This window comes from Syngnathoides biaculeatus, chromosome 13, assembly GCF_019802595.1.
Source record: "Syngnathoides biaculeatus isolate LvHL_M chromosome 13, ASM1980259v1, whole genome shotgun sequence".
In the NCBI taxonomy this organism is placed as follows: Eukaryota; Metazoa; Chordata; class Actinopteri; order Syngnathiformes; family Syngnathidae; genus Syngnathoides; species Syngnathoides biaculeatus.
This window is the reverse complement of record NC_084652.1, coordinates 12937506-12961601: the sequence shown is the minus strand read 5'-3', so window position 1 is coordinate 12961601 and position 24096 is coordinate 12937506. Positions and strand designations below refer to the sequence as shown.

The 24096-nt window shown below is 41.1% G+C and overlaps 1 protein-coding gene across 3 annotated transcripts in view; it reads left to right on the top strand.

Annotated features, from left to right (window-relative positions):
- The window catches only part of pde4ca (phosphodiesterase 4C, cAMP-specific a), a 65172-nt gene that overhangs the window by 2844 nt on the left and 38232 nt on the right, over window positions 1–24096 (top strand). Inside the window, exons 3-4 of one of the 3 annotated variants that reach the window (XM_061839645.1) lie at window positions 62–150; window positions 4150–4367. In XM_061839645.1, coding sequence (XP_061695629.1) covers window positions 62–150; window positions 4150–4367 — 307 coding nt within the window. Of the gene's footprint in view, window positions 1–61; window positions 3079–4149; window positions 4368–4399; window positions 4864–24096 lie in introns of those variants that run through there. The other 2 variants (XM_061839646.1, XM_061839648.1) reach the window with 2 other exon arrangements.

Genomic DNA, 24096 nt, shown 5'->3' with positions numbered 1-24096 from the left:
TCTGGTATGGACTTTTATTGACTCGGAACTTTGCCCTTTGACCTCTTGACTGTGTTTGCAGGGCATCAAGCCTGCGGTCTGTGGAGGTGGCGACCTCGGACACGGAGAGATCTAACAGATCTTCACAATAATGAGTGGTCCATAGTTCAGGTGTGGCCACAATGCGAGCTGATATTCCTGATGTTCATGTACTACTTCACTGAACAAGAAAAGTAAACACAACACTTGTTTTTGGGCCCAGTTTTCATAAGCTAACCCCAAAGAAATAAGCCTCTTTGTGTACACAAAAGGCCCATTTCTCTCAAATATTGTTCATAAATCAAAATTTGTGTAGGTGGGCACTTCTCCCTTGCTGAGACAACTAACTACAATGAAACAGCACACTCTAAAGTGTGCAGTTTTTACTACATTCAAGTGCCTTTATGGGAAACATTTATTGGATCCTAGTTGTGTGCCAAATTATGAATGAAAACTAGTGTTACAACTTTATAACAAGTCTTTGAGCATTTACAGTATTCAATATCCTTTATATCCAACAGGTCTATACAGAAGTACCCGTGCGTGTGCGTGTGTGTGTCTCCCCCAACAGGTCTATACAGAAGTACCCGTGTGTGTGCGTGTGTGTTTCTCCCCCCCCCCCCCAATTCTCCCATCACTACCAGGATAACTTTGGCATAAAAGGAGGATAACTATATTTTACTAGTGAGGCAAAATTCTGCACTAGTTGAAATTTCTTCACTACTCATGGTATTTGTGAAATAAAACTCTAGTAGTTATCTGGCACTTCACTGGAAGGGCTACCCATGTGTGGATGTCAATTACTGCACAGTTTTGCTTCACTAGTACTTGTAGCGTTCCTACCAGTATGCCACAGGTGTCCTTGCTCAAAGAGCATACTAGTAGATGGGCCTTAAAGCTCCACTGTTATGCCTGTAAACGTTCTAAAATAGATATTGTAATGAAAAATACATATAACTTCATTCACTTCAATCTCATCCGTGCGCAAAGTTGAGGAAGTCTCATTCGACAGCCAAGTGTTAGCCATATTCACTGCAACGTCATCAGCAGATGTTACAGCTGGACATTCGCCATTGAAAACACGTAGTGGAAACTTGCTATGGGACACGGAAGCTCTTTTCGAAGAGAACATCTTACAATCGTGTGAAATGACCTGGGCAATATTACCCCATCATTTTGAGCCATATTTTAATGATATGCAGATCACTTCTAAATAACAACAGACACCCCGGCAGTATGAAGCGTACTCAGTAGGACCCATGCCGGGCGGGCAGGAGAGCTCCTTTCTCCTCCCGCACTCTGCCAAACCACCTCTTACTCGGGGCCAGCGTAGAAGCCATCACGGCGAGCAATCAGTCACTGGCGGCGAGCCATGGCGAGCGAGCTGATGCGGAATCCGTCACCGGGGAGCCGACGCGTGAAGTGGGGTGCCCAGACACCGGTGGCCAGGTTGGGGAGAGCCCGGCCAAAGCACCTCCCCGCCCGATTCACCTCCACGTTGGGGCTAACGCCGGCACGACCTTGCGTTATCCACAAGGCCAGCTCTGCCTAGTCGACATCCATCGAGGACGTCGACACATTTAGCACCCCTGAATTACGTATGCGGATCTTATGTTACGTTATGAGAGGTTTATACTCCCCACCCCATTGTTTTTTTTTTTTTTTTAGTAGCTGTATACACAGCTACCTGTCATTTGGAACCCACAAAGCTCTTGTCCTTTGCAACTGTGCAATCCATTTTTCATTACAAACTGGGTCTTTTTTTTTTTTTTTTTAGAAGTATGAAAAGTAAATCCATCCTCCCAAGTGTTCGAACAATATCCAGCTGTACAGAGCCAGCATTTTGGTACCTTGCTACCTTCTAGCAAGTAAAACTAGCATGAACAGACGAGCCAGCCTGATTGCACTGTTGCTGTAACGTCACTTCCTGCTCTTTCTCAAAAACAAATCCCTCGAGGGGATTTTCATGGCGGGAGTGTCAAAAAGCTATATACATCAAAATCATGTTTTGTGGTGAAAAAACAGATGGGTCCATTTCCGGCTGCCTTTTTTTCATTAATAACATCCTAAAAATCATGCATTTCATGACATTTGACCTTTAAGCTAGGTATCAAGCATAGCTATCAAATTCTCAAATGGCTTCATATTAAGACATTTGTGGAATTATTCATTGAACACTAGTTTTTCTTCCATAATTCAGCGCCCTAGTTTTTCATTGTAATTCAACGCAATATTAAGATATCGAGGAAAAAGGCTGTTCTATTCACACTGCGGGAATAAATGAAATTCTTATCTATGCAGGATTTCAAAGCACTTCATTGAAACATAAGATTTAAATGGGTAGCTGTATGAAAATATGTCCTTCTCGCCTTGCTTGTAACGTTTTGCACTTAGTAAATGACCTTTGACTTTGTGGGATAATGTTTTGTAATACCTCTTTGGGTTTAAGATGATGCCATAACTCATTGTTACATTGATATCAACTTGATAGTGTACTTATGGAATACAGTATTTACTAATGGATACAAGCATATACTGCAGAAACACACTAACATCACACATTCTTCGTGATTGTAGTACTTTTGCAGGGCATATTTGAAAAGCAATCTGAGATCGTATGAAATTAACAATGCTATATGAAGCTTTGTTTTTATAAGGTTTTAGGCAGAACATTCTGCCCCAACCAGAAGTTCTGGATGCATGACGTCCCTTGATTGTCCAAGTCAGATAAGGACACGTTCCTAGCACTACACTATCATGCACACAACTTGTCGACCAGCCTTTAGCTGTGCTTTATGGATGGCCTTTTGCCATAATACCTTTTCTACCCTGATTCCTTTTTTTCCGCCAACTAGCCTCTAACAGACTGGAGAAGAAAAGTAAAAGCTTGTGACACTGGACATTTTATAGTGGAAAATCGTAAGGAGGTAAAGAAATAGTTGCTGGAAGACCGGGCAGCCAAGGAAATCATCATCATATCTTAAATGGATTAACCCTATTGTCTTGCTGCCCCGATACACTATGAAGAGAAATAACTCGTCAAAATGTTTTGTCACAGAGGTAAGACAAAATAAAACTCAATACATGTTAAATGGGTAATTCATGTAGCCTTGTATAATTTTCTTGATGATGTACTGTGTGTATTTGTGTGCCATTTTTTTGTTGTTGTGAATAAGATCCTTGGAACATTACTGTGGTTGTCAAGTTCTTTAAAGTAGAGAAATCAGTGAAAGAAGAAAAAGCAATAACTTAACACTAAGATTTCATTTACATATATATGTGTGTGTGGCAAATGATTACATGCTGTGTAACTTGTGGGGAATTGTGCTGGTAGCAAATGGAGTGATGAGGTCACAAGATCCAAGCCAAAACAAGGATGTTTGTGTTGTTGCTTTTTGAAAACATTGACGCAAAAAGACACAATCCCGAAGCCAAATCCACCGTGAGAACCAACTTTTGTTAGATGTCATCACCTAAAATTAGATCAAATCCCTCAAGATAAGACCAGCTCTTGAAGGGTCGCATTATTTTCAGATGTTCTCCATCCGTGTCATGAAGGACACCTTCTCAAAAAGTTAACCCCTTTTTGTTAATGTGAAAGAGATAACCAGAGATTTATTTTTGATTACTTATGTTCTTTATTAATGTAAAATAGTGTAATATCGCGCTCATTTAGAAAGAATTGAAATTGACGTGTCAGCAGTAAATGAGTTAATAAGTTCTAATGTGACTTTCTTCAAAATTCTTTAACAAATTCATTAAAAAAAAAAAAAAATTTGCTGAAGCGTCCTGGCCATGCGAATTAGTCAAATTGAGGATTATGTGTAAATGCAGAATTTCTTGATGCAGCTGTTGTGTTAAATCTCAGATTGTGGGAATATACTCAAGTATTCAGTTATTGTAGTTTCATGACAAAATGTTTGATTGTTGAGACGATAAAGCCTTTTATGTTAAAGAAAAACATTGGGCTAAAAAGTGGTGTGAGCAATAAGAGTTCTTCAGACATTTTTGTTCCCTGAAATTCGGAATTCCAAAATATTTTGTTTACTTAATCCAATGTAATTTTGAATCATAGTTTTACTTTCTTGGTCCCCTGTTCTGTGTCTTAAACTTATAGTCTGTTTCTTTTAGCGAGAGTGGGGGTCTTCAAGCAAGGCTTCCTGCATCGAACTCCTCCAAAAGTCGTATGTCAGATATGCCGTTAAGAGGCTCTTCTCTGGCACCCTCCAACTACCCAGGCTGTCGTGCAGACCTTCCGTGCTGGATAGACGTGAGGACTTGTTGTCTGATTCCTCTTCCGGATCTCCAGGGGCCCTTTGGACTCTGACCAGTTGCATCTCCAAAGCCTTGTGAGTCTGTGATGCTCTTCTGTTGTCTGTCTTTTTAATCCAAAGTTTCCTGTGATTGTGTCAATTAACACCAATGGGAAATAACAGCATCTTGAATGAGTGCTCAAATGCTTTGTTTACATCGAAGGAATGCAGACAGACCTGTCAGATAAACATGCCGGTCATATCACAAGTCACAATCGTGTGTAGGTTGTGCATCATTTTCATGCCATCAAACCATCAGCAGCTTCTCTTTGAAGCCTGCTGGCCATTAACTGTCTTTATATACTAAAGCATAAAGGCAAATACAGTATGTGATGTTCAGCAGTACAGGAACACTGGGGAAAGATTTTGAACACCGGAGTGATAGCTGTAATACTTTGATATGCAGGCTTTCTTTGAAGTTACGAGCTGTCAAGCGTTTTTTTGTTTTGTGATGCAAATCAAAATTTGAGTTAAAAGCAAACTTCAGAATCTTGGCGACAAGTGAAGTGGAAAGAAAAATGGAGCAATTAAGGTAAAGTAATGCCTTAGCATTTCAAAATTTTACAGTCATTTTTTACATTCTCATTTTGTTTCTGGGGGGGGATCATCCATCAAACTACTTCCGTCCCTGCTCCTTTCCGCTTATCCTCACTTGGGTTGCGTGTGAGCTGGAACCTGTCCGAGCTGACTTTAGGCAGATGGCGGACTACACCCTAAACTGGTAGCCAACCAATTGCAGGTTGCAACCAACCAACCATTTGCACTCACATTCATACCCATGGGCAATTTAGAGTTTTAAAAATAATCCAAATGATCATGCCTACCATGTCCTCCACTAGTGAGCCATTTTTTATTTTTAGACAGAATAATCTATTACTGAAGCCTGGTACCTGTTCAATATATAATACCAAATCTATTATATCTACATAGAAGTGGAGGGCCCCTCTTCTGATCCCTTCATATTTAGCCCTGGAAGTACTCATAGAAATTAAACTTCAAGGTACTACTGTGACTTTGCCTCTATATTTGGTCAGTTGCTTTGTAGCTGTATCTAAATATAAAAATCCCACCATGGTCATAACTACATCCTCCTTTGGGGTTTTTTTGGCAGCATCAACGATGCCTTTAGGTCATCCAGATGTATTAGGTCAAGTGACACGTCCACATAAACCACTGACAATAAGAACTATTGACTTTAGTTCACAAAGCAATGGTAGAGCACCATGTTTTCCCTGTGGTGCTTGTGGAAGTGGCCTTGGTTCTGGATCCTGGTATGAGCATACTACACTGATTAAAGAACAATCACTTTTATGTGTGTATCGTTGTGAAAAAAGAAAAAGCAAGAACGCATTTTATTTTATGAGTTATAAAAGACTGAAAAACATCTGTAATTCTTTCATAAGAGACTGTAATTACTGATCATACTTTATTGGGTCCTATGACATTTTACAAGTTTGTTGTGTAACATTGTGCAACCAAATCAAAATCTTTGTTTTACCGGGGATTCGAATTTGTGGCAGTTGCTGTCTTTACTCATTGCTGTATTATGTTGCTGACTTTGCCCGCTGCATTGTGGTAGGACACACCAATGATCTGAAAGCAAAGCTCAGAATTGCACCCAATTTTTTTGACTACAAATATAACTTGACTACTTTTGCTAGTGCACATGTGTATATACGGCAACCTACTGTCTAAATAACTTTTTTTAACAGTTTATCAGAAGACACAAGGCAAAGCAAAATTTTAGCAAACCGGTTCAAACTTTATCAAACTGTAGTCATGGTCGTTAGTGTAGCAGACACAGGAAGTCAGCCGTTAGTGCTTTACTGCTACAGTTTATATTTTTTTACGTAGATTAACAGCTAGGAATGTAAGAGGCTGTCTGTAGATTCAGGTTTGTAAAGTGGTGTAATGATGAACAGATCCTTGTAGACGGTGGTGTTGCATCACTTGGGATTTGTGATCACTGCTTTTGTATAGATCAGGGGTGTCAAACTTATCTTTGTTGCAGGCCACGTTGTAGTTCTGGTTTCACTCAGGGCTGTTATGACTGTGAAACCATAGAAATCCTTTATGGCCTCATCATATTGACGCGTGAAATTTATTAATTACTTTTGGAATCAGAAATCAACGGTAATGGCTATTTCAACTATTGTTCTATCTATCTTTGGGAACATGAAAATACTTTCAATACCTCAATGTCATCATTTATGATATGACAATTTGAAATTTTGGTACAGATTTGAATAAAGAATCATGGAAGTTGACATACATGATTTGCCTTTGGAGGCCACGTAAATTCAAGTGGCGGGCCGTATCTGGCCCCCGGGCCTTGAGTTTGACACCTAAGGCATAGATGATAAAGATGAGGGAGTAGATCTCGTCCGTCCATTGTGAAGGAAGGAAATGTCAGCATGTTGAAAGTCAGACATTTAGGCACCTGACTCGACCAGAATATGTAGAGTAAATGTATGGTATGAACAGTGTGTCGTAGTAGTTAGTAGGAATGTGTATTGTCATTGAGTGTTAATTCTGTTCATGGATTGATGACAACCACCCTTTTAAAAATGATCAACTCATCATGGTGATAAAGTGTTCTTCATGGTGCATTTAAAAGTCATATAGTCGTAAATAAAAATAAATGTTGCCATCAAAAGCCCTTTCTCTATCTCTTAGTTTTATATCGTTCGAGGTGTCACAAATGCAAAACAGTGTCAAAATCACTATCCTGCTTTTAGGTCAGAAATGTATTTTTCATGAAACCAACCCATGTTCTTCTGATTACTAATGAACAGAAAACACTTAAGTACAAACCTTTTCTGATTGGGAGGAAAAAAGGTCCTTTTTTTAGTAGGTTTGGTGTTTATTTAGTCACAAAACACTATGCTGTGCGTCTTCAGATGGAAATATCAGAAGTGAATGAGTTAACCTGCGTATCCACTTTTGACAAATATGTCAGTTGTCTGATGTATTTCCTTTTATTTTTTATTTATTTTATTTAGTATTTTTTTTTTTTTCAAATTTAAAATACAGGTATGTGCCTTGGCTCAATAAAGATTGGGAGAACACTGCCTAGGTATTTGAAAATAGTGAGTTATATAATGGAAGTGATATGAGGAGCGTCCGGATGATGGTTTTCTTGGGCTGGGACTGCCTCTTTCTTCAATCGTCCAAAGCTCTACTCCAGAAGAGTTACTGTGTAGGATCAAAAAAAAGTATAAAAGCCTCAAACCATAAGTCATTGTTTGAGCATTCTTCCAGTTGTTGGTCATCAGTTGAGCCCCATGTCAGATGCTTCAGCTCCTTAGGTTATTTCACTGTCTACACAGAAATGCCATTTAGCTGTGAGTCCTTAATCACATGAGGTTCCCTTTCTAGCTCCCCAGCAATAAACAAATGGGTGGGTTTGGCGGGTGGCGGATGAAGATGATGTTGCCTCTGGTTACAGATAGAGAGCGCCATCGTGACAGAACTCATGCTCTTTAGCTGTTCTAGTCAGAGGAGCTTCATGTGACTGTCTTGGTAATCTCAGAGCATGTGAAAGGCAAAGTGGCAGTCTCTGTGAAAATGGGCAATTCCCCAACAAATTGTATCACCTGGAGAAGAAACTCCTGAGTATGCAACCTCAACTGACGTGACTACGAATCAAACTCGAGGTAAGCCAAGCACCAGCTGCATCTTTAGGTAGAGGACGTTGTTCTGTAGCGCAGTTTTCAAATTCAAGAGCAAGATTCTATTTTAGGATTGAAGGAAAGTGGGAGGCCGAGGGACGGAACATGGAGATCTGTCATGATCCTTCTCCCCTGTAAATCAGACGTCCATATTTAGTTGGAGAGAGGGGAAGGCTTACCGCTAATGTAAACAAAGCCTCAGAGCAAGAGGGAGGCACAAAGAGTACATAAATGCTACGTTGATGTACCAGTGCTCCTTGAAGAGAAGACTTGGGATTTCTTCTGAAAAGATTCCAAGTGACCAGAGGCTCGACCAGTAATCAAAACTGTCATGTGGTCAAGTCACCACACGTTTTGTTGATGTGCGATTCAAGGGACTCACACTGACACAGTGTCATTGGTGACCATTCTCTGCTGATCATGAGTGAGTTCTGCAATGAAAGCTCTGAAGAGGAGCAACTTGAAGTTCAGGTCGAACCTCGGGGAGAAAGAAGGCACAGATTGCCAATCATTCAGCTCATACCAAGGACAAATACTGCATCGCCAGGCGGATCCCCAAAGAACTCTCCCAGAGACTCTCCACATGGATCCCCTCGAAATTCCCCCCTGCTCTTCAGAAAGATGATGATGGCCCGAAGCATCAACCTCCAAAGGCGTCGCTTCACCCTGGCTCACACGCCCAGGTTAGCGTTCACTCCGAGAGAGGCTTGGGTATCAAGTGTCCAGTGTTTTTGTATTTCTCCACATAAATTACTTAGCAGTGAGCATTAACCACTTATCTAAATGCATACCATTGGCCAGTTTCTCCTCTTATAGGTCTTATACTCCATAGTTGCTTTTATCTCAAGTGTCTTAAGTTAACCGTTCCCAAGTATTTTCTCACAGTTCAGAGTATTTACCTTCTTGTGTTTGTTGCAGTGCTAGATTGTGCTGATGGTACTGCTGAGAGTCTCTCCTCAGCTGCTCTTGTTCATTTATTTTTGGCCACTGGATTATCAAGTACTGTGCCGCAGAGCTCATGTTAAGGAATTCACACATTTGTTGAGTGTTGACATAATTCGCTGTCACAGAGCAATCAGTTTAGCATAATCAGAAGAGTTAATGCTGCTTATGCACGTTTGTCATATCTGGGCTGACCTGTTTGACTTTTTTTCTTTTCCCTGGCTGTCAATTTTAGTCCTCAACATCCGAGAGGTGTGAGTGTTTTTCCAAAACTTTATCCACCTTACTGGATTCACCTCTGCAAACACATGACATCCCTGCTATCACTGGATCTGGAGCTGTGTTTGTTGTTGTATTTTGTTGGGCAGGTACTTTATATATGTCAGACACAGCAACCATGTGCTTGAAGAAACACACCACTGTACAGCCGTATTTCCTTATGCTTTCATCAGAGGTGGGGACTTCTTTCTGTACTTGGGTAGAATTGCAGGTACTTGTTAAAAAGGTATGTACATGTATATCTATAGAAATACAAATTTCACTCAAGTGGAAAGTAGACTGAAATTTTCAGTGGTGTGAAACCTGCTTTTTTACACGTTTGACACACTTAAATGTTTTCCATCAAATAAATTTAAATCAAAGAACACACACGAGTTTTTATATGTTTTTTATGACTAATGGAGAAGGATAAACGAAACTTACTTGGTCCTTTGTGAAAAAGTGATTGCCACGCCTTCACTGTTAAAACATAACGGTGGTTTATCATGCCAGAGTTTAATTTCTCTAGCCACAGTCAGGCCAGAAACTGTCACACCAGTTCTCAAGAAATCGGTTCAACAAGACTTGCCTGGCAAAGTGAAGCAGACCAAAAAACAAAAAAGAGTACTTGGGAACAATCAGCGAATCAAATGGTTAAAGGTAAACCATTTCTAAAGCTTTGGGCCTCCAGCGAACTACAATGAGAGCAATTATCCACAAAAGGTGAAAATATAGAACAGTGGTGAAGGGGCGGCCAGCTGACCAGAATTTTCCCCAAAACGCAGCGGCTCATCCGAGGTATCACAAAAGACCCAGAACCACAGGCCTCACTAGCCTCAGTTAAGATCAGTGTTTATGACTAGCACCATGAGAGCGGGTTTGAGCAAAAATGTCCGTCTGCCGTGACGAAAGTCATTACTGTGCAAAAAGAACTCTGCTTGTCTCAATTCTGACAGAAGACATCTTGATGATGCCCAAGACTTTTGGGAAAATACTGGTCTGACGAGACAAACATTTAACTTTTTGAAATGTGCGCCCCATTTACATCTGGTGTTAAAGTAACACCACATTTTAGAAAAAGAACATTCTGACAAAATATGGTGGTGATGATCTGGGCTATCTTGCTGCTTTGGGACCTGGAAGACTGCATTAAATGGAACTATGAATTCTGCTGTGTACCAAAAAAATCTTGGAGAATGTCCAGCCTTCTGTTTGTGACCTTAAGCTGAAACAAACTTGGTTTCTCCAGCACGGCATTGATCCAAAACACACCATGAAGTCTACTTCTCAATGGCTGGAGAAAAAACAAAATTAAGACTTTGGAGTGGGCTAGTCAAAGTCGTAACCTGAATCATACAAAGATGCTGTCGCAAGACCTTAAAAAGCCAATTCATGCTGAAAAACTCTCCATTATGGATGAATTACAGCAATTCTGCAAAGATGACAGGGGCATAATTCCTCCACAGTGATGTTAGAGAATCATTGCAAGTTATCGCAAATGCTTGATTGCCTTGGTTGCTGATAAGGATGGCCCAACCAGTTATGAGCTTTAGGGGACAGTCACTTTTTCACGCAGGGCCATGTAAGTTAGTTTTTTTTCCCCCTCAATATTAAAAATAGTTTTTGTCCCCCATCTGTCTTTTGACCAATATTTAAATTTCTGATGAGAAGCATTTAAGTGACAAAAAAAAAAAAAAAAAAAAAAAAACACACAGCAAGGGAGAAAACTTTCACACCACTGTACTGTAGGGTTAGGTATTAATTTTGACATTCTATTTTTATATGCAAGACTTGTTTTGCTAACTTGTCAAAACAAAACCAAGAGCCTTCTTGTGTTGGCAAGGCTTTTATGCAAACAAAATAGCGTGTTCTCATAGCTTCATTAATGCTGTGAACTGACTAATGCAAGAAAAAGCTAAACTAGGTAATTATAACAAAAATACTATCTGGATGTCTTCCCCCCTTTTTTTAATTCCATAATCTAGTGGGGTTTAAGACCTGTTCACTCCTGCTTACTGCTAATATGTGTTCAAATGCAGATACTAAAGGTAAAAATAGTCAACACACGCAAAATACAGATAACTGAAAAAGCTCAAGTACAGTAACAAAGTAGTTGTCCTTCATTATTTCGCACCACCTGTCTTTGAACTATCTTGGGTGTTATTTGGTATGGACACTCTGCGAACCCAGCTGTGTTGGCTGCCAACAAACTCCCAACCATTGGTATCCCTTAACTTAGCTTTTATGATCCCCTGTTAAGTATTTGAATGCAGATTAAGCATTTACTGAGTCAACACTATAATGCAAGTCATGTTGTCAATTAGTTCCGAATTGAAACCAACCTCTTGATCTTCAGCAGTGGTGTTTTAAGGTGTTTTCACGAAACTATAGGTTGTATACAAACACACATTCATTTCCTCTTCAGGCAAACTGTGTCCTTCCACTGAGTGTGTAAAGGTGCCTTTAGGAAGGCTTTAATAAAATATAAAGGCCTCCTCCCTCTTTGTCAACAACTAACCCCTTTCCAACATCAGCACAACTTTATTACTTAAAAAAAAAAAAAGCTGTGGAGAAAATTTAGTGCTGTAAAACGCTTCTATATTTTGTGTGAAATAGATTATCTTGAAGAAACCAGTGCCTCCAAGAAAACGCAAAATATGTCTATGAGATTATTTGCTTCGAGTGCAATGGGAAGACCATCTTTTGTTTGACATTTATTCTATCTACAGCTAAACTTTCCTCGATTTTTAGTGTCCACGGAACTTATAGGGACAGGCTGAGTGGAACAAGATTTCAAGGTTCATTCTGGAAAAACTACATCAGGCTGTAGCCTTTAAATCTGCAAAGAAGTTATCTGCAAAGGGGATGTGTTGTCTCTTCATGTCACAACTGAAGAGAGGAAGAAAAGTTATTGCAGGATGGCTGGCAAGGAGGATAAATTAAACAAAGCTGGGATCCAGTGGAAAATGAATGTCACGGAGAGCACAATTTTTAAACACACCCGCCAATTTTTCACTCAAAGCTCATGTTAAGATCCTCTTTCCACTCCACACTCACCTCGTCAAACTATATTTTTTGACAGCCTTTGTCTTTCTCTCAGTGAATTTAAAACCATCATCGTTTTTAAATGTAGTCCTTGCTCATATAGTACTATATCAGTCGAAAATTGTACTATTGTACATTTAATTCATGTTAAAAACAAAGTATTACATAACCACATTTTGTAAAATTCATTACTGTTCTTCACTGCATTTTATCTTTGATTTTGAAAATGAGTCATCTGAGCTCTTGTTTTAATTAAATAATAGTAGTTTGTCACGGGTCGTTGTAAATCATATTTAATTGCCTGATCATATAATTACAAACACAATAAATTGGATGGCTACCGTATTTTCTGAAATATAAGCTGCTGCTTTTTCCTGGCCCTGTGAACCCTGCGGCCTGTGTAATGATGCGGCTAAAATAAACACATATATACTGTATGTATATATATATATATAGGTGCAGATGCCTCCAGTGTGTAGAAAAAGAAGACTTTACCTTCAGCGCGTGTAGAAGAAGAATCTATATCAAGTGTGCGCAGAAGAAGACGAAGCTACCTTGAGCGAGTTGAAAAGACTGCGCTAGTTTTTAATGTACTCAAAGCAAAATGTAGCACTATACGTACGAACACAACGTATAAAGTCATCATTTAATTAAAATCTTTCTTGAAAATTGGCCACATCCGAAGGCCTTCCTTTTCTGAGGTCTGCGAGTGGATCTTAAAAGCGTGGAGCAATATGAAAGAATCACCAACGGATATTCAAAAGCCTGAATTACTAAGTGAAAAGAGCAAAACTTCAGCGGTAACTCGAGAAGATGAATTTGAAATGACATTTAGAAAGACAGAGAGACTGAAATGGTGTGTGTGTGTGTGACAAAGACTTTCTGAGGCTCTTCAACGACGACTTTAAGTGGTTTCAGTGAACAGGAGGAACAATAAAAACAATAACTTTTCTGTGATGTGCGAGCCATTTAATTCTGTGTTACAGTCACTGCTTGGAAACAAAGTACGTAAATAGACATTTACAAAGTCTGCAAATAGCTAATATCACAACGTACCAGTATGTACGGTATATATTCCTGGCATATAGTTTGGTGCGGCTAATGTTTGGAGGAACTGCTACACTGAGTGGATGCATCTTATTCCTCTGTATTCCATTAAATATAGTAGATTTGAAATGTGAGATCAATGATACAGTGAAGAAAATAAGTATTTGAACACACTGCTATATTGCAAGTTCTCCCACTTAGAAATCATGGAGGGGTCTGAAATTTTCATCGTAGGTGCATTTCCACTGTGAGAGAGATAATCTAAAAAGAAAAATCCAGAAATCACAATGTATGACTTTTTAACTATTTATTTGTGTGATGCAGCTGCAAATAAGTATTTAAACACCTGAGAAAACCAATGTTAATATTTGGTACAATAGCCTTTGTTTGCAATTACAGAGGTCAACGTTTCCTGTGGTTGTTCACCAGGTTTGCACACACTGCAGGAGGGATTTTGGCCCACTTCTCCACACAGATCTTCTCTAGATCAGACAGGTTTCTGGGCTGTCGCTGAGAAACATAGAGTTTCATCTCTCTCCAAAGATTTTCTGTTGGGTTTCGGTCTGGAGACTGGCGAGGCCACGCCAGAACCTTGATATGCTTCTTATGGAGCGACTCCTTGGTTTTCCTGGCTGTCTACTTCGGGTCATTGTCATGTTGAAAGACCCAGCCACAACCCATCTTCAATGCTCTGACTGAGGGAAAGAGGTTGTTCCCCAAAATCTCACAATACATGACTGCGGTCATCCTCTCCTTAATACAGTGCAGTCGTCGTGTCCCATGTGCAGAAAAACTCCCCCAAAGCATGATGCTACCACCACCATGCTTCACAGTAGGAATGGTGTTCTTGGAATAGAACTCATCATTCGTCTTCCTCCAAACACGGTCAGTTGAATTATGACCAAAAAGTGCAATTTGGTCTCATCTGACCACAACACTTTCTCCCATTACTCCTCTGTATCTTCCAAATGGTCATTGGCAAACTTAAGATAGACCTTGACATGTGCTGGTTTAAACAGTGGAACCTTCCGTACCATGCAAGATTTCAAACCATGACGTCTTAGTGTATTACCAACAGTCACCTTGGAAACGGTGATCCCAGCTCTTTTCAGGTCATTGACCAAGTCCTGTTGTGTAGTCCTGGGCAGATTCCTCACCATTCTAAGGATCATTGAGACCCCACGAGGTGATATCATGCATGGGGCTCCACTCCGATTGAGATTGACCGTCATGTTTAGCTTCTTCCATTTTCTAATGATTGCTCCTACAGTGGACCTTTTTTACCAAGCTGCTTGGCAATTTTTTCGTAGACCTTTCCAGTCGTGTGGAGTTGTACAATTTTGTCTCTGGTGTCTTTGGACAGCTCTTACTGATTGTATGGAGTGGACAGGTGTCTTTATGCAGCTAACGACCTCACACAGGTGCATCTGATTCAGTATAATACATGGAGTGGAGGTGGACATTTAAAGGTGGTGTAACAGGTCTTTGAGGGTCAGAATTCTAGCAGATAGACAGGTGTTCAAATAGTTATTTGCAGCTGTATCACACAAATCGTTAAAAAATCATACATTGTGATTTCTGGATTTTTTTTTTTTTTTTTTGGATTATCTCTCACGGTGGGCATTCACCTACGTTGAAAATTTCAGATCCCTCCATGATTTCCAAGTGGGAGAACTTGCAATATAGCAGGGTGTTCAAATACTTATTTTCTTCACTGTATGTGTAGTTTGTACGACTCTTGTTCGAGCTACTTTAAAGAGGGTGTTAGGTAAGAAAAAATGCTTGCAGTAGCTCAATGTTGTTTTGTTAAATATGACCATTTTCATTTTTACAGATTTTACCAAGAATCATGGAAGTTGTTGCACATGACTGTTTTCGGGGGCCAGATAAAATATTGCAGGCCAGATCTGGCACCTGGGCCTTGCTTTTGACACCCGTGCAGTAAGGGCTATAAGGGGATCAATTTCTTTTTTATGCTGCTCTCATTGTGTAACTTTGTGAAGCAAGGTCAAAGGATAAAACGCAACCAGTTCAGTGTACTCTGCCTCCTGCGCGAATATATCTGGGTTAGGCTAAAAGCACCCCACGACCCTTGTGGTGATAAGCGGCTCAGAAAATAGATGGGTACATGCAGGTTTTTGTGGGGGAGAAACATTGGCTGCCATCGAAGCATGGATGCACCTGCTTATTTCAACAAGACAATTTCAAAGTACATCCTGCACGTGTTAGAACAGTTTGGCTTCATTGTAAGGGAGTCCGGGTACGAGACTGGCCTGCCTGCCATTAAAAATGTGTGGTGCATTATTAAGTGTAAAATACGACAGGAGAGACCAAGGACCGTTGAACAGCTGAAGCTACTTCCCATATTTTTGTGAACATATTGCAGCAATTCAAAGTTAATGATTATTTGCTAAAAACAGTTTGAATATTAGATATCTTGCTTTTGTAGTGTATTCAATTAAATATAGATTAAACATAATTAGCAAATCACTGTTTTCTGTTTTTATTTGTTTAACAAGTTAATTGGAATTGGGTTTTTGGGCTATGCTAGCACTGGACCAGAGTGTATCCAAACTCGGGTTTTAGGGTAGTTTTTTTGGGCAGATAATTGCCAATTATTTTCAAGGAATAAGCTCGAGGGTGCCTTAATGCTGTAGTGAATGCAGAGATACAAAACGAGAGTCTTGGGTTATTTTTAGGTAGTGTGAAGAGCATGAGGTTCCGCAGGATGCAGGGTTGGACTCAGTTGAGAATAGTTTGCCCACAATGGTTTCAATGTTTAGTAACTTGTGTATTTTGCCTGATATTGTTCTAGTTTTGTTGACTGTACTGACTTGAGCTGCTCTCACTCCAGTCCCGTGCTTTTGCATGGTCCAAAACGAGTATTGTGGTTGTATGCTCATGCGTTTGACTGAAGGGGATATTGTGCTGTCCAATGAGAGTACACGATTGCGTAAGGAGAATTCAATATTAAAGAGGAGAATTGAATCAACTTTAGAAACAAAAAAAAAAAAGAGAGAGGTCCACACAGATGCAATATTGAAGTATTGATTGACTAGCGCGCTGTTATTACTGCTGGCTCGGAGGCAGGTTGCTCACACGAAAAGGGGAAAGCGTACTGTAACGCGCTCATTTGTTCAGGATCTTCTTTTCGTGTCATATTATGCATTAACACTCAACGTTCTCCAGCAACACCTGTCGAAGTCTCTGCCCTCTCTGTCGCGTCTCTCTCATTTGGACTTTCTCGCCCAGCCTCTCTCAGCTGGTCTGCACCCCACCCCTCGCCCACTCCACTCTCTCGCTCGCGCTGTCTCTCTTATTCTCTCTCTCTCGCTCTCTCGCTCGCGCTGTCTATCTCATTCTCTCTCTCTCGCTCTCTCGCTCATACTCAGGGGAGATAGCATTGTTTGTTGTTTCAAGCTTGAGTTGAATCCCACCACTCTCAGGAGAGAATAAAAGAGGCAGCAGACATCTGTTGGGGGCCCTCCGACAAGGAATACGTGGGACGGGCCACTTCAGGGAGCATCTGATGGGAGTATAAATGCTCTTTCCAGCTTGTTTTTTTTTTTTTTTTGCCCACCACTAAAGGTTAACTTAGCGCAGCCTGTTGGTTAAGGCAACTTTTTCATCGAATGGTCAACTTTGTGTCAAGTTCTTGTCAAGCATTTTTAAAGACCGAGAATCCTCTGGGACCTTTTATTTAGGAAAGTCGTTTTGCTTTTCTGGCGATTTTGTCAAACTTGGTCTCAGATTTGGAAGGACAGCAAGAGGATGTAAATCAAATATGTGATGAGCTGAAAAAAAATGTGAGCACAAGAATTAGTACCGTCAGCTTGAATACTGACAGCTGACTCCTTCTTTAGTTTCACACTTGGTTGGGTTTGACCACTGAACTTTCTCCGAGATGAGCCGCTAAAGCTCTGTGATGCAAGGCCTCTACCAGAAACACTCTTTGCCTTTTTAGGCACATGCTGAACATGTTGGCTGGCTTCCTTTGCATGAAAACAAGTGGACGTGAACATAATGCTGGACTATAAATTGAATTTCCACCTTGATCCACTCTGATCTGTTGATTCTGCACGGAGATGGAAGCAAAGCACTTTCAATAAATCTCGACAATAACAAGGACTCCCAAGGCCCGACTCCTTGTTGGAAACGAACAAAGTTTATCATTGTGCGTCGCCCTTATGTTTCCCACAATCCCGTCAAAGCCCGAAAGTAAAGCAATTTTTTGGGGGGGGTTTCTCCTTCACATTTGACGATTTTTTGTTCAAGTCGTAATTTTTTTAAAACTTTTTGACAAAATGATGAACAAAGACTCTCGCTTCCAACGGAAGACACATGGCAACTTTTCCACCCGCAGGCACTCATGCATCGGGTATGTATGGATTTTTGGTTGCCAGTTTTATGATACAGTGATGCTAGCACAATGTCATGTATGCAATTTCCTTTTCATGTATAATATGTCTTTGTATTATATTAACATCTTGCTATATGGATCTTAATGGGTTCTTTTTAACTCTTATTAGTGACAGTGAACTTGATGTACCGCAATTATCAAACTGAGCGATTGCGGCCCTTCTTTACCGCCATGTCTGCCTCCGATTGGTTAGTATTGTGTGGTAAAGTTGTCTGTGTTGCTGTGGGTACGCTGGGTGCTGTGATGGCAACGAGGGCCCGGGGCAAGCTGTGTGGATCAATGTCTCTCTCTGATGATGTTCCTCCTTGGGGGGTCTGTGGATAAAAGCCAAGCTGAAGTTTCTGTTGGGCACGGTATGATGATCAACGTGTGGTCAAGGACAATCTGGATCTCATTAGAGGACTAACTAAATATTATTGAAGGTGGTGGCAGTTAGTTTTAGATGTAATGGTTCTTTTTTTTCCTCTTAATCTCGGACGCGATTCAAAACATAAAAATACTTAATAAACAGTTATAAATCTCACTACGTAGGCATAGGGAATGTACAGAATATAAGAATCTCCACTTATCTTGAGACTGCACACATTAATAACACTTTTACGGTTAGACATCAAAAAGACGGCCCATATAAGACCTGTTTGGAGAGTGCTCCCTGGAAAGTGTGCAGCAAACCTTTCTGCACTGTGGGCATAAGACACATGCTCCAGAGTGTCATCCAATCTCCTCCAGCCTGTTCGGATCATATGAGAAGATCAAAGCATGAGATTGTAAACCACAGAAGCAAAGAAGGGAGCACAACAAGCCTTTTATTTAGTTATTACCTGCTTGTACATTCTGACAACTTCCTGGTAGCAACAACAACAACAACAAAAACTCCTTAAGTGGTATTGCAAGGTATCAGTTTTCTGAGCCGCTTATCCTCACAAGGGTTGCTGGAGCCTATCCCAGCTGTTATCGGGCAGGAGGTGGGTTACACCCTGAACTGGTTGCCAGCCAATCGCAGGGCACATAGAGACAAACAACCAGTGGCACTCACAATCACACCTTGGGGCAATTTAGAGCCGCCGATTGATGCATGTTTTTGTAATATGGGAGGAAACCTGAGTGCCTGGAGAAAATCCACGCAGGCATGGGGAGAACATGCAAACTCCACACAGGTGGGGCTGGGATTTAAACCCGGGTCCTCAGAACTGTGAGGCCAACGCTCTACAGCTGTGTCACCATGCCGCCAGTAATTGCAAGGCAATATACAGTTAAGCATTAATACACTAGGGGAAGTAATTATTTGATCTCCTCCAGAACCTTTGCTCACTGACAGAAATGTACAATCTCTATTTTTTTTTTGTTCTTTTAGATTATGGTCATAGACTGAAAGTCAGTCAAAATTGTCCACTTGGAAGAGAAACCTTTGTAGGTTCTTCTCATACACCTTAGGTGGGATTTTGGTTTATTCTTCCTTAACGTAATTCTTTCTATCCTTTGCTTCCGGGCTTTTCCTTGGAATCTTAAAACTTCTGCTCCCTTCACGTTTTCTGTTGGCTTGAGGTCAGTATAAAGACCTATCTATTACCACTTTTCAGGGTTTTTTTTTTTTTTTTTTCTCTGAAGAAAAGATTTTCATTCAATATGTTGAATTTGTCGAGGAATTTCAAAACATTGTGTTTCAGCCTCTGGGCTCGACTATGGGAATGGCGGTTCTTTGGGACATGCTTACATTTTTTCATCCTCCAAACACGGCCGGTCGACTTGATGTCAAGTAGCTCAACTTTGGTCTTATTTGACCATGTCCGTTCCTCCCAAGCCTTCTCTGCGTCATTAGATGTTCAGTAACCCTGCAGAAACAGCGAGATTTCAGTCCATTCCAACACAATTAGTTACATACTGTTCTCTTGGCGACCAGATCTAGTTCCTCTTGTATACTTTGAGCCAAAACCCCCGTTACCTTCCTTATGGTTATCCTCACTCCATGAGGCAAGATCTTGATCCGAGCCCAAAACTAAGAGCAAATCAAGGATTATTTTGTGACTTTTAAATACCAATGTAAATATTCTTCTCATCCAACCTTTGGATTATTGTTTTGTAACCCATTCCAGTCTTGTGCAGGTCTTGCTTGATACACGTTGATGAGTTGCGGTCGGGACTATTGGTTGGTTGTGCACACCTGCGTGCCAGATGCGCGCCAGCCAATCTGTGGCAGCCAGAATTCTGGCACAGTCAGCGGGGATCAAATATTTATTTCACTCAATAAAACAAAAAATTTTCCCCTGTGTTTTTATATTCTCAGTGTTGTGGATTGTTTAGCAGGTGTCCCTAAATTGGTTGTAAAATCGGTTGTGTACATCACAAAGGAGCGTTGTACTCCTCATTACAACACGGCTGGCTTTATACTGAAATGTACCAAGAGTACCAGGGCACTATTCAGTCTTGCTCTGTCGCACAAATACCCGCACGGACACACAACACGCACCCATGGACACATACGCACCCTGCAAATTCTCTGTAAAGTCCTTCTTGATAGGGTTAAATAGCATCAAGTATTTATGATGAAAATACGGTGGTGTGTGCATTAAGTTTGAGGAGAGTCCATCTATCTGCACTAAAGAATGACAAGTCAGTGACAGCTTAGAGAGGCGCAGGAGCAAAAACAGAAAAAGAAGTTACCCGACTGCGAAAGGAAGATAATTTAGACAAAGCGGGTTTATGCACAGACGACAGGGTGGAGAAACGGTGATAGAGAGGATGTGGATGCGATAGTGCGGCTTTTAGCGTATAGATATCGGTTGTTGGAAAGTAAAATTTGTTGTGGTACTTGGTAGGGTGGCTGTTTTGAAGCAAAAATATATTTACGAGTTTGACAGAAAGAGGCGAGGGGCAAATATTTATGCATAAAACAGAAACATGTCAAGTGAGGGCACGCAACTAAAGGGCAATAGTGTCAATGTCAAAGGTTGCCTGACACTACACACCCTGACCAAAACATTCATCAATACGGCCTGTGCGGCTACTTCGTGCGTCACTGCTGTACTCTATATTAGTTTCAGCACGACTGATTTCCCCAATCGCCTCCGGAGCTTCATCGATCCCTTGAGGCGAGCAGCAGCTCGTGACGGCTCCAACATAGGCCAAATTCACCAACTTGGCCTTTCCTACGGGCCGGACATGGTGTCCACTCACCAAGCTAATACCTATGGAATATTCTATAGTGTAATAAGAACAAAGTGGCAATTCTACAACAAATGCGTTTTTCAAGGGGGAAAAAAAAACCCAAAACTTTTATCTTGCTACACACCACCCTGACACAACCGTGTCAGATGACTGTTGGTTGTGGCCACTAGAGGGGGGAGCTGACTATGTTATGCACTGAGCTGATGCAGAGGAACAATGGCCTCTCTCTTAACATGTCACACCCCCCATCCACCCTCCAGATTTTATCTTCATTCATAAATAGAACAGGTGTGAATAATCGTTAAATCTCCATTATGTAATTTGTGGGATTTAAAATGTTTAAACGGGTTAATAGTCGTCGTAATACTTTGTCATTAGCTGCTATTGGGCTCATTTAAACAGTGGCAGCACAAAGGTGCCTGTATGATTCTTGTGATGAATTATAGATGATTGTATTCAAGTTGTTGCCAGTTAAAATGAGTCCTTCCATCAAATTTCTAAACACCTTTTCCTCATTAGGGTCATGAGTGAGCAATGGAGTATATCTCACCCAACACCCTGGACTGTTCACCAGTCAATAGCAAGACACATGGACAAACAACAGTTCACAGTCACATTCACTCCCTTGGACAATGTACAGTCTTCAATGAACATAAAATGCGCAGTTATGGAATATGGTAAGAAATCAGAATGCTACAGTACATGGAGAAAATACATGCAAGCATGGTGAAAATGTGCAAACTTCTCATGAGAAGGTCTGACCCAAGAGTCAAACCTTAGACCTTAGACAGACACGGTGAATCATAGACCTTACAAACATTTTTTAGAAAAATCATTGAATTCACTGAGCAGTAGTGCTAATACTAAGGTAAATATATATTTATGTATACTTGTCTCACTGGTATTTTTACAATCAATTATTGTGAACTAAGAAGTCACAGTGCCAAAATTAAATGATTATTTTGGAACACAATAATGAGTAGACTAGATTGGGAGATGGAGTGTGTGTGTGTGTGTGTGGGGGGGGTGGTACACACCCTAATCCTAACCCTCAATTACACTTTTTTTTTTTAAACCCAGGAAAATTCTTTCATAAGTGGAGATGATCAGTCACTAAGTCATTTTGGATTTGGTCCTCCATTTCTCGCCCATACCTCCTAAAGATAATGAAAAAAAAAAGTAAATCAGAGGATTAGATGAAGGCAACACGGTGGGGCAACTGTAGAGCATTGGCCTCACAGTTCTGAGGTCCAGGGGTCATTCCCACCCCTTCCTGTGTGGAGTTTGCACGTCCTTCCCGTGACTGCGTGGGTTTTATCGGGGCACTCCGGTATCCTCCCACATCCCAAAAACATGCACTAAATGGACACTCTAAATTGCCCCTAGGTGTGATTGTGAGTGCAGCTGCGATTGGCTGGCAACCAGTTCTTGGTGTACCCTGGCTCGTTGACAGCTGGGATAGGCTCCAGTACTCCCCACAACCCTCGTGAGGATAAGTGGTTCAGAAAATTGATGGATGGCTGGATGGATTACAAGAATCCGCGGGAGCCAAAAAGCGAGTATGTGGATGTCCACTGCATGTTCACTGTTACATTCTTAAATTTAACTCATTAGACTTCGGTGAACAATGGTGAGGTGTGCCGTTGGTGTGTCAGAAGAATTTAAGGTGGAGGTGGGACTGCATCAGGGATCAGCTCTGATCCCCTTCCTGTTTGCAGTAGTAATGGATAGGCTGACAGACGAGGTTAGACTGGAATCCCCTTGGACCATGATGTTCGCAGATGATATTGTGATTTGCAGTGAAAGCCGGGAGCAGGCGAAGGAACAGTTTGAAAGATGGAGACACGTACCGGAAAGGAGCGGAATGAAGATTAGCCGAAGTAAAACAGAATATATGTGCGTGAATGAGAGGGGTGGAGGGGGAAGAGTGAGGCTACAGGGAGAAGAGATAGCGAGGGTGGACGACTTCAAATACTTGGAGGTCAACAGCAATGGTGAGTATGGTAAGGAAGTGAAGAAACGGGTCCAAGCAGGTTGGAACAGCTGTCGGAAGGTGTCTGGTGTGTTATGTGACAGAAGAATATCCGCCAGGATGAAGGGCAAAGTCTATAAAACAGTGGTGAGGCCAGCCATGATGTATGGATTAGAGACAGTGGCACTGAAGAAACAACAGGAAGTAGAAATGAAGATGTTGAGGTTCTCGCTCGGAGTGAGCAGGTTGGATAGGATTAGAAATGAGCTCATTAGAGGGACAGCCAAAGTTGGATCTTTCGGAGACAAGGTTAGCGAGAGCAGACTTCGACGGTTTGGACATGTTCAGAGGCGACAGAGTGAGTATATTGGTAGAAGGGTGCTGAGGATGGAGCTGCCAGGCAAAAGAGCGAGAGGAAGACCAAAGAGAAGGTTGATGGATGTTGCGAGGGAAGACATCATGACGGTTGGGGTTAGAGGGGAAGATGCAGGAGCTAGGCTGCGATGGAAAAATATGACATGCTGTGGTGACCCCTAACGGGACAAGCTGAAAGGACAAGAAGAAGAAGACGACTTCGGTTATTTTAGTCGTTAATTTTATTAATTTGTAGCATTTTTAAAAGTAGACATACTTGTGCAAGCAGTATATCTACGGTGTGCTATGTCGTATACAATACGCGTCCGTCATCCGGCCAACGGCCAGGCCGGATGAGCCCCCAAACCTCCCCGTTGTACCAGCAGATGGCCCGCTAATGAATCATGAACTGACACTCCGATAGCCTTTTACTACAGTACGTGTTTCACGTAACAGAGACAAATATAACCTCCCATAAACAACTCCATGCTGACACCTGCTCGAGCTGTTTTGTTTGCATGTCACTACGTATGCTCACCATGTGCACGATGGAGGATTTTGATTTATTTACTTATTTTTGGGTACTCTGATAGGGGTATTCTAATTCGGACATTTTAGTTCGTGCTTCTTTCAAGCCTTTAGAGCTACCAGAACCACCTTCAAAGTGAAAGCCAAGTTCCATCCAACGAGAGATGTCAGAGCCCGGCTGCCATGTTGGCAACCCTAAAAGACAACAAACGCCCAAAGAAGTTGAGTACACTAACCAAACTCCCAGAAGAGTAGGAAATTACTTTTAATATTAATTGTTCAAAGTTTTGATACATGCCCAAGTCTCAATACAGAGTTAATTTGACTTTATTGTCACGATTGAAAGACATTGAAGATTGTGAG